We start from the raw sequence: 11,002 nt of genomic DNA, 5'->3' as shown, positions 1-11,002 counted from the left end.
GATAAGGGTTCCTTGATCATTTGTGTTTCTTAGAACACCATTGCCTTCTTGATGCATTTCAAGCAAATTCTAGTTTGAACCCAAAGTGTGGCTTATGGGCCAGCCAGTGCCCACCACCCCACTCTTTACCCAGTCACAGATGTACACTCACCTGTATTCACTTTGGGCCTTGAATTTCCACACATAGAGGGTCCACCAGAATTCTGTGCTCATGGCCATCGCAAACACGGTGTGTGAGGGGCAGCAGGGACGGAGCAGACACGTGTCGTGATGTTGTGTGTATCACCTCTGCTCGCATGCATGTTCCATTGTCCCATCAGACTTCACTTACAAGACACAAGTTCATAGAGAAGATCGTTAAGAATTTCAAGATGGCAACAGCAGAGCATCATACCAAGTGCGGGGCCTTATGTGACTGCCGGGTCGCACACCTGTGAAGCCAGCCCTGCGTGCTGGCATCCTGTATTTGGGGGACTCTGTCACTCGCAAGTCCCCTCTGTTCCTCATGCCCCCTTTTCACTGTGTAGCCTGGGATGGCCTGGAATGGAGGCAGGTGGAGGGAGGGAGTGTGGTCAGCTCATCCAGCCTCACCACTGCCTGCTTCCTCCACCAAACAGCCAAACAGAAGCTTCTACACTTTCCCTAAGTAAACCCTGCTGTCTGCTGCCTCTGGGCCTTGGCCTATTGTTTCCTCTACCCCAGTTGTTCTCAGAGTTGTGGTCCCTGGGTCAGCAGCATCAGCACCAGCTGGAGCTTGTTAGAAATGCAGATTCCCGGGCGCCACCGCAGACTGGCTGAGTCTCAAATACTGGGATGGGGCCCAAGGGATGGTCTTCAGCAAGCCCCAGGCATGACTGCGACACACCGCTGCTCTTCCTGAAATACTCTTCCCACCTCATTGCAGCTTCCTAACTCCTATACCCCTTTCACTGAATAAACCCCTCACCCTCGGTTCTCTTCTATGAATTCCTCAGCTCACGTCTCGCCTGGTGAGCTTGGGGGTGTTTCTGTCTCATTCTCTATCTTGTCCTGAGTACTGAGCAGGGCAAACAGTCAGCACACGATAAGCGATGGTGGAGTTGCATTGACTCAGGGGGTGACTGAGGGAGTGGAGACATGGGACCTGGGCTTCACGGAGGGACTGGGCTCGAGGGGCAGGGCTGAGCACAGACGTCCCGTCCTGCAGGTACAGCCTGTACACCCGCACCTGGCTCGGGTACCTCTTCTACCGCCAGCAGCTGCGCAGGGCTCGGAATCGCTACCCCAAAGGCCACTCCAGAACCCAGCCCCGCCTCTTCAATGGTGAGCTCTGGCCACGCCGGGCCAGCATCGCCCCAAGCCGTGGCCACCCTCTCAGCCTACTCCCCATCTCATACCCCCGACTGCTGGGCTGCCCGCCCCATCACCCCGCCCACAGCCCATCTTTGTTCCCCAGGAGTGAAGGTGCTTCCTATCCCCGTCCTCTCAGACAACTACAGCTACCTCATCATCGACACCCAGGCCCGGCTGGCTGTGGCTGTGGACCCTTCAGACCCTCAGGCCGTACAGGTGAGGGGAGGATGGGGTCGGGGGTACCTGGGGTCACCTTGAGGACTGGCAGCTTCTTGCTAGAGAGAGGCTGACCCTGCCCTCTGCCAATGCGATGTGCCCCCCTCCATGTGCACTCACACACAGACCCTGACACACATGTGCACAAAGAGACCACCACAAACACACCATGGGGAGGGGCTCAGTGTCAGGGCATGGCGGGGGGAAAGGGGGAGGGCAGCAGTGGGGGAATCAGAGCCAGAGGGCAAGTGGTGCTGACCCAGGACTGCGGGTCTAGGGAGTTTTCTTCCGCCTCTCACTCTCTGTGGCCCCCTTTCTGACCCTCGCTCTTCTCTCCTCGCCTCTGTCTGTCATGTCTGGGCGTCTTTATCATTCCCTCTTGTTACTTATTTATCTGTGTGTGCGTGTGTCTGTGTGTCTACCCCCTCCACGAGTCTCCCTCTTGCTTGTGCCCAGGCTGGGGCTCAGCTGCCCCCCTTTACCCGGCCCTCTCTTCCCCACCCGCTTCTCGTTCTCTGGCTTCATCGCCTCCTTCTCCCTCATGTCTCCCTGCTCCCCTCTCCTCTCCTCTCCTCTCCACCCAGCACCCATGCCCCTGTTTCCCTCTGCATCCTGTTCCTCAGTCTCACTGCCCCCTCTCTCCTCTAGGCTTCCATTGAAAAGGAGGGCGTTAACTTGGTTGCCATTCTCTGCACCCACAAGCACTGGTAAGGGGCTGAGGTGGGAGGTCTGGGTGCAGATCCTCTTCCCTGGCTGGCCCCTGCCCCGGCTGGGCTTGCCAGGACTAGGTCCCACGAGAACAGGCTGGGCTGAGAGTCAAGAAGTCAGTATGGGTGGACACCATCCTCATGAAGTCACTGGGGCACCAGCAGAGAGGGAGGGGGAGGGGCGGGTCTCCCACTCCTCTACTTACCAGGCTTCTGAAGCGCCAGAGGAGGGTGGGGCAGGCATTTACCTTCCATTCCGTGTGGGCGTGTGTGCCGGGCATGGGCAAACCTTGTGATCTCTAACATCAAGGAGCTTATAGTCCAATAGGGGAGACAGCCCTGTATGGAAGTGTACAGCGATGACAAACAGTAACAACTGTGACAGTCGGCACAGGGTACGGGGGCGGGGGGCACCAGGGAGGGTGTGATCAGATCCACTTGGAGGAATTAGAGGCTGATGACCCTGGAGCTGAGAGGCCAGAAGATCAGTTGGCATTAGTTGGTGATGAGGGGAGGGGTGGCAAGTTGTTGGGACAACATTCTGGGCAGGGGGACAGCTTGAACTAAGGCCAGAAGAGGTGTGGACAGCTTGGTTCAGTCCAGAAGCCAGGAGTCCCATGGCTCAGAGACCTGGAGACGCTTGGGGAAGAAGGAGGCAGGAGGCCCAGTACAGCTGCCCCTTAAAGACCCTGCCTGCGCCATCCTACAGGGATCACAGTGGAGGGAACCGTGACCTCAGCCGGCGGCACCAGGACTGTCGGGTGTATGGGAGCCCTCAGGACGGCATCCCCTACCTCACCCAGTAAGTCCTTGACCCAGGGATGGGATGGCCCTTGTGGGCCCTTCCCCTCACCCCCCATCCTTTAGTCACATGTTTCAGGGGTGTCAGCAGGTGGGTCTTTGCTGATGCCCTTCCTGGCCCTTAGAGAGTAGATCAGAGCCCATCTGAAGCCTGCCACTGCCCATCCCCCAAGTGATCCAGCCATAGTCCCCAAAAGAGAAAGCAGGAGGGCTTGGGTCTGAAGTCCTGGGCACTGGGGGTGCCTTCTCTCTCTGGTGGGGAAGCCCCCCTCCTGTATATCACCCATTCCCTTGGGCCTGGGCAGGGCGGGGGAGGGAGGATCAGCATGGCACAAGCTCTAGAGCCTTCTCTCCACTATTGCCTCGCTTCTCAGTCCCCTGTGTGATCAAGATGTGGTTAGTGTGGGACGGCTTCAGATCCAGGCTCTGGCCACCCCTGGCCACACACAAGGCCATCTGGTCTACCTGCTGGATGGGGAGCCCTATAAGGGTCCCTCCTGCCTCTTCTCAGGGGACCTGCTCTTCCTCTCTGGCTGTGGTGAGTCCCCCAAAAGGGAAGAGGGAGGAGGGGGGACAAGAGGGAGGGAGAGAGGCCAGAGCAGGGGCCCAAGGACAGCCACAGCTCCACGCAATGCATGAAAACATTGGTTTCAGTACACATGTTGCCTCGGCAGTTACTCCCACCTTTGTTACCTCGATTTTTCTTTTATATCCTCACGACTTCCCGCGGGGGATGGACAGAATGAGACGATGCCTGTAACTGAGTAGAGACCTCGAAGGGCGTTTGTTTCCACTGGGTGGAGCCTGGTTCTCTGATACAGTGACTGGCAAGACTAGTTACAAAAACTTGAGAACCCCTGAGTGAGAGGGTGATCCTGTCGGTGGGAGGATCACAGGTCCCAAGGTGCATGGAGTCCCAAAGACAGCACAGGCAAAGAAAGAAGTGCTCTACGGAAAAGAGCAACCCTCTATCAAGAGGGCTCGGAGCCACAGAACTCAGCCTGAAGGTTCTGCAGCCCCCTCTGTCCACATGCCAATATGTGCAATGGAGGCCTTCAAATGGGCTCGGTTGCGGTTGAATATTTGGGCCCAGCTCCCAGAGGGAGGGAAGGAGTAGATGCCAGGGAAGTGGGCACGGCAGGGGCACGGCTGAGGGCTGGTGGCCAGCCCCAGCTGTACAAGCTGGTCCCCACCCTTTTCATGTACCTTACCGTGCTGTGTGGTTCTTGGACCTTACACGTACCTTCTGACCCTACCAGGACGGACCTTTGAGGGCACCGCAGAGACCATGCTGAGCTCACTGGACACCGTGCTGGGGCTGGGGGACGACACTCTGCTGTGGCCTGGTGAGGTGCCCCTCCCTCTCCCCCTAGCCCCTCACACCCCCAGAGTCCCAGCCAACTCAGCTCCTGGCCCAGAGGGGATACAGCGCCACCTCTGGTGGCTCCTGGGAGTCAACTCTAGCAGTGGGGGCAGAGCTCCCTTCTGTTTGCAGACCTGGCTCTGTAAGGCCTCTGCTTCCCTGGCCACCAGCCCACAGCCTCTTGGGAGCCCTGTAGGTCCCAGAGCATCCCTGGGAGATGGCTGATTTTTCATAGCCAAAGCCTAGAACAGAAAATTGCCTTTGCTTAACGAGCAAAGAGGGGCCTTGAATCCATTCTGCATGGACCATTGCCTGCATCCATCATCCACACACTGCACGTCCATCATGCATATGCACGTCCATGGAATATCCATCCATCCACACGTATGTGCATGTGTACATTGCGTATCCATAGTTTCTAAAACACATTTACTCATATCTCAGTTAATCCTCAGAACATACATGCATCCATTCATTCATTCGACAAATACTTTATTGAGCACCTAACGTGTACCAGGCCCTGTTCCAGGCACCAGGAACACATAGTTTTAGAGTGGCGTTATTATTTTCCCCACTTGCCAAAGGAGAACATTGTGGCTCAGAGAAGCGCCGTGATTTGACTGATGTCGCATAGCTGGGCAGAGCCAGACGGGCTAGAATGCAGGTCTTCTGGCTCCAGGTCTGGTGGTTTTCCCCCCTGAACTGCTTCTGCCTCTTCACTCGTGGCTGACTTGTGCCCACATTTAGGGAAACAGCTCCATGTGGTCGGGGCTTCTCTGGAAGCATTGCCCCTCCTCCCCAGCCGTCAGGTACCCATAGGCTTGCGGGTGGGGAGGACTTTTTCTGACCGTACCACCCATCTCACTCTGCCCTGTGTCTTGGCCCCCATGCCATCCCTAGGCCACGAGTACGCGGAGGAGAACCTGGGCTTTGCAGGCGTGGTGGAGCCCGAGAACCTGGCCCGGGAGAGGAAGATGCAGTGGGTGCAGAGGCAGCGGATGGAACACAGGAGCACGGTGCGGGGCTTGGGGTCCAGGAGGGGCCGAGGGCACTCCTGAGAGAGGGCTCATCGCTGCGGGCCCTGCAGGGCCCCCTCCAGAGCTGACATATTTGGCACAAGGGCCTTCCAGTGAGAACTTCTGGACCCTGGGATGGGGCGGTGCGGGCGTTCTTCCCTTGTTGGGTCTATTTTCCAGATTCTCCCCACCAAACCCGGGTGCCTCTCCCCCCACAGTGCCCGTCCACCCTGGGAGAGGAGCGCTCCTATAACCCATTTCTGAGGACGCACTGCCTGGTGCTGCAGGAGGCTCTGGGGCCAGACCCAGGCCCCACGGGAGACAATGGCTACTCCCGGGCCCAGCTCCTGGAGAAGCTCCGCCAGCTGAAGGACCTACACAAGAGCAAGTGACCCCACCGCAGCCCAGCCCAGCCCCCCCCGCCCCCCCCCCACCATGGTGGGGAAGCCACCCACCACGGCCCACACCACACCTTCCCTCTCACTGCTTCCACCACCACCTCCGTCAGCCCGTCAAGCCGGCACCACGCCCTGACCCGGGTCAGGAGACAGGAGGGACAAGGCAACGAGAGCCTGAGAGCGAGAGGAAGGGGGCTGACGGGAGGCTTGGAGACTCCGTGGGGTGAGGCTGAGCCATGGAGGGCAGAGCGAATCGGGAACCTCCCCTCCTCCCTTCCTCTGTTCCCGTGATGGCAGTGAGGATGAAGAGGCCTCACTCTCACTGTAGCCTCTGAACTCAGGGCAGCAGGAGCCATGAACAGGTTGAGTCCATCTTCCCCCTCCTCCCATCCAGGGTAGGGAAAGAAACTCACTCCCTCAAAGTGGCCTGAGGCGTGGTGCCTTGGAAAAGTGGTCACTCAGAGGGGCACCTGGGCTCTGGTTTACTGAGAGTCTGCCCCTCCTCCCCCAGCCTCCCTGCTCCACCTCCACCCGGCCCCCATGAAGGCATTTTTCAAACAGAGCCATTTCTGAGAAAGAGGAAAGGGCTGGAAGCCTGGCTGTGGACAATCTCTGCCTCGGTGACTCCCCTACTTCCTGGAAGGCGGAGGATCCTGGTTGCCAAGGAAACTTAACCTCAAGCAGAGGAGACACCAGGAGGCTGGGATTGCAGCCCCACAGTCTTGTAGGTCACACATGCTCCCTGCACAGCTGGCCTCTGCCCCTGCCCTGGGCCAACAGGGCCCCTCCTCCCCAGGGGACCAGAGAGCCATCGTCCACCAGGGCAACTCTGGTTTTCTCATTATGGCCCGTATTCTGAGGAACTCCTGCTTTATCCTCAACCCTTTCCTCTTTTAGTTAGTAAAGCCATTCATCTCGCCCTTTACAGTTGGCCAAAGACATTCCCAGGTCATTTCTCATTTGGCCCCTGGCCCCATCATGGTGGGAGCAGGGGATCTGCGCAGCAGAGAGCAGAAATCAGAAGTCCAGGAGCGGAGAGCTCTCAAATGAGTGGCAGCTTCCAGGACCCCAAGCCTGGGCCCTTCCCCTCTGTTCAGCCCTCCCTCAGTTCAGCTCCTCCTCTGGCCTTGGGTCCAGTCCCTTTGGGGCTGCAGTGAGGACTCCGATTGTCCTCAAGCGGGCGTAACTTGGGTCAGCCAGGAACCTTCTCTTCCTGGGTGGAAGCCTTCCTTCCCTCAGGCTCTGTTCTCCTCTGGGGTGCCTCTGAGATGTCTCCTGCTCTCAGTTTCTCCTCATCATCCTGCCTCTGCCTTCCTCTCCAGCCACAGCCTCTGGAGCCAACTTCAGCAATACCACCAGAATAGAGCTCCCCGCCCCTCAAAACATGCAGTTCATGCCTCTGTGCCTTCGCTCATGCTGTTTCATCAGAATGGAATGCTATTACCCTGCTCCTCCTGCCTTGTCTGCCTGGCAAACACCTATTCGTCTCTCACAATCCCCCTCAAAGGCCCCCTCCTCCAGGAAGACCACCCCTGTGTCCCTCCCCCTCCAGGCTACCTCTCCTCTTTGTAAATGCTTCTGTTGTGGCACTTATCATACTGTATTTTAGTTGTTTACATGTTTGTCTCCCCTTCTAGACTGTGAACCTTTCAGGGCATGGACTGTATCTTATGCATCTCTGTATTTCTGCGCCTAGCATGGTGCCTGGCACACAGTAGGCGCTCAATAAATGTTGAATGAATGAATGATTTAACCGAGGCTTGATACCTCAGTGGGCTTGTCTTTATTGCTTGTTCCGTTTTCCTGTCTGGGTTACTTGCTTACTTGGAGTGACTGCTCTTCCAGAGCTTTGGGCAGAAACGGCGCTCTAAATATACCCTTTCACGGCTCGTGAGCATTTATCCAGGGTTTACAATTTGCCTACCTCGGTGTTTTCCAAAGCTTGAGATGAACAGGAGTGCCGCTGGCCACAGGAGAGATAGCTTTACCTGGTCGCCGCACAGCAGTGAATGTGCTTCGACGGCAAGGCCTTGGTACTGGCCTCCCTTTAACGCCTTTCTAACTGACAGCCAGACTCCAGGTCGGCCGTCTAGGGCAACTATCTTGAGTCAAAGTTTAACAGCATCATTTTGTGTTTATTGTGTTTATCTTTGGGGTCAATATTTTTGACAAGCGACACCAGTTTTCAATTCATGAAAGGATTAAAGGTACAGGCGTACCTCATTTGTGCTTCACTTTATTGTGTTTTGCAGATATTACGTTTTTTACAAATTGAAGGTTTGTGGCAACCCTGCATTGTCAGATGATGATTATCTTTTTTTTAGCAATAAAATACTTTTAATTAAGGTATGTACATTGTCTTCTTTAGACATAATGCTGCTGCACACTTAATAGACTATAGTGTAGCAAAGCTCTTATATGCACTGGGAAAAAATTTTCTTGCGTGACTCCCTTCATTGCAGTATTTGCTTTACTACAATGGTCTGGAACTGAACCTGAACTATCTCCAAAGTGTGCTTGCATTTACTGAAATAGGAAAATACGAAGTAAAGGTGACACTTGGCTATGGCAGAATTCTTTTTTTATGTTTATTTGGCTGCGTTGGGTCTTAGTTGCCGCAGGCAGGCTCTCTGGTTGTGGCACTCAGGCTCCAGAGTGCGTGGGCTCTCTTGTTGAGGTGCCCAAGCTCAACAGTTGTGGTGCGTGGGCTTAGTTGCCCTGTGGCATGTGGGATCTTAATTCCCTGACCAGGGATCGAACCCACGTACCCTGCATTGGAAGGCAGATTCTTAAACACTGGACCACCAGGGAGGTCCCTATGGCAGAACCCTTAAAGGTGGCCTTGGTGTGGCTGAAGACTGGGAAGCACCGGCTTAGCTCCACATTTCCTGGGCCCCCCCGGCCACAGCTCAGCCTCCCCTCTTGGCACCCCTCACCCCAAGCCAAGGACCTTGGCACTGGTCCTCACTATCCTGGCTCAGGGCTGCATCTGGGGTGGGGGTGAGGGAAGGAGCCGTGGGCCTCACCTTCCTGAAAAAGGGCAGTCTCTGTGCTCTGTAATTGTCTCGTGACTGGGCAAGCCCCAGGGCCAGGTCACTCTGGGTATGCCCAGCTTCAAGGGACAATTGCTAATGGTTCTCTAGGGCTTTTGGTGAAGCATTTTCCCAAGGCCTTGGCGGATCGTCTCACTGGAGCATCTGTCCTGAAAAATGGCACATGTCTCTCCTGGAGCCAGCACTGACCAGCAATAACCGGGACACCTATTCTTTGCTTGCAGAACAGCAGGAGTGACAACTGGCCTTAGAGACCTGGGTTCTAGTCCCAGCTCTGTTACTCAACATCCAAGGACCTTGGGCAAGTAACTTTCCGGACCTCAGTTTCTTCACCTTCCAGTGGAGATGACAACGTTGAATGAGACATAACCCTTTCAAGTGCAAGTGACAAACACGCAGCCGAAAGGGGCTTAAACCAAAAGGGAAATTTATCAGGTCATGAAATTGAGAAGTGTAGGATTATGTCATGGTGATTCAGGCATGACTGGATCCAGGGATCCAGAGGCATCTTCATCATTCAGCTCTGCTTTCTTCTATATTGATATCGTTCTCTGTCAGTCTTTCTCCCTGTAATGGAAAGATAGTCTCTAGAAGTTCCACGTTTATGGGCTATAGTTCATCAAACATAGCAGAACCTCTAATAGCCCCAGGGATTGAGTTTCATTGGTTCAGCTTGGATTATGTGCCCAATGCTGAGCCAATCATAGGAGTTAGGGGAATGGTCTTCTTTGACTGGCCAGGTTAGGTCACGTGACCACACCTGGAAAGGCAGTGTCAGACCCAACTGAAACACAGTGCACCGAGAGTGGGGAAAAGGTCCCCCAGAGGAATAGGGGGCCTGATACCAGAAATGATGCAAGGCAGCAAACTCATAAACTTTCACCAACAAGGCCACTTATTTGGAGGCTATTAGAAGAGTTAGACGAGAAAGGCATATGAAGTCACTTTGGAAAACGCTACATGTGATTTCTGGTGCCCTAATTCATTATAGAGAAGAAATGGAGGTAGACACATGGCCTCAAAGGTGTTTGAATAATACGTAGTTTAAAAAATAACCTGGGGGTTGGGCTTCCCTGGTGGCGCAGTGGTTGAGAGTCCGCCTGCCGATGCAGGGGACACGGGTTCGTGCCCCGGTCCGGGAAGATCTCACATGCCGCAGAGCAACTAAGCCTGTACGTCACAACTACTGAGCCGGCGTGCTGCAACTACTGAAGCCCGCGTGCCTAGATGTAGCCCGTGCACCGCAACAAGAGAAGGCACCGCAATGAGAAGCCCATGCACCACAACAAAGAGTAGCCCCTGCTCGCCTCAACTAGAGAAATCCCATGTACAGAAAGGAAGACCCAAGGCAGCCAAAAATAAACTAATTAATTAATTTAGAAAAATAATAATAACCTGGGGCTTCCCTGGTGACGCAGTGGTTAAGAATCTGCCTGCCAATGCAGGGGCACGGGTTCGAGCCCTGGTCCGGGAACATCCCACATGCCACGGAGCAACTAAGCCTGTGCGCCACAACTACTGAGCCTGCGCTCTAGAGTCCGCGTGCCACAACTACTGAAGCCTGTGCGCCTAGAGCCCATGCTCCACAACAGGAGAGGCCACCGCGGTGAGAAGCCTGTGCACGGCAACAAAGAGTAGCCCCCGCTCACGGCAACTAGAGAAAGCCCACGTGCAGCAATGAAGACCCCACGCAGCCAAAAATAAATAAATAAAATAAATAAATTTATTTTTAAAAAAAATCCTGTAAGCAGTTCGTTTTTCCCTGAATCACAGGCTGTCTCTCTCTTTTTTCTAAATCACAGAAAAGGAAAAAGGGAGGGGCAGCCTTAGAAGTTCCCAGGAAGGACAGAGAACAGGATAAGTTGTAGAAGAGCCCTGTGTGTCCACATATGTGTGTTGGTGAGGGGTTGTCCTAGTCCTCCCAGGCCCTGGCCACAAATGGAGCCTTTGAAAGCAGGTGGGAAGCTAACCCTAATGGTCAGTAAACCCTAAGCTTGGGCCGAAGGCAGGACAAGGTGGAAGAAAGAGAGAGGACTTGCACTGGTCTGGATTTGAATACAAACTCTGACACTCCGTGGGTAACTCCAGACATGGGACTCATGTCACCGAGCCTCCT

The 11,002-nt window shown here is 54.9% G+C and overlaps 1 protein-coding gene across 4 annotated transcripts in view; it reads left to right on the top strand.

Annotated features, from left to right (window-relative positions):
• Positions 1-7,591, top strand: part of PNKD (PNKD metallo-beta-lactamase domain containing) — a 58,303-nt gene extending 50,712 nt beyond the window's left edge. For all 4 annotated transcript variants that reach the window (XM_060301862.1, XM_060301861.1, XM_060301863.1 and 1 more), the window contains 8 exons: positions 1,187-1,302; positions 1,436-1,548; positions 2,197-2,255; positions 2,965-3,057; positions 3,431-3,594; positions 4,316-4,402; positions 5,320-5,435; positions 5,654-7,591. In XM_060301862.1, coding sequence (XP_060157845.1) covers positions 1,187-1,302; positions 1,436-1,548; positions 2,197-2,255; positions 2,965-3,057; positions 3,431-3,594; positions 4,316-4,402; positions 5,320-5,435; positions 5,654-5,827 — 922 coding nt within the window. In that variant the 3' untranslated portion in view covers positions 5,828-7,591. The remainder of the gene's footprint in view (positions 1-1,186; positions 1,303-1,435; positions 1,549-2,196; positions 2,256-2,964; positions 3,058-3,430; positions 3,595-4,315; positions 4,403-5,319; positions 5,436-5,653) is intronic.
• The last annotated feature ends 3,411 nt before the right edge of the window (positions 7,592-11,002 follow it).

Source organism: Globicephala melas, chromosome 7, assembly GCF_963455315.2.
Source record: "Globicephala melas chromosome 7, mGloMel1.2, whole genome shotgun sequence".
In the NCBI taxonomy this organism is placed as follows: domain Eukaryota; kingdom Metazoa; phylum Chordata; class Mammalia; order Artiodactyla; family Delphinidae; genus Globicephala; species Globicephala melas.
The sequence above is the reverse complement of the archived record's forward strand: the minus strand, read 5'-3'. Positions and strand labels throughout refer to the sequence as shown.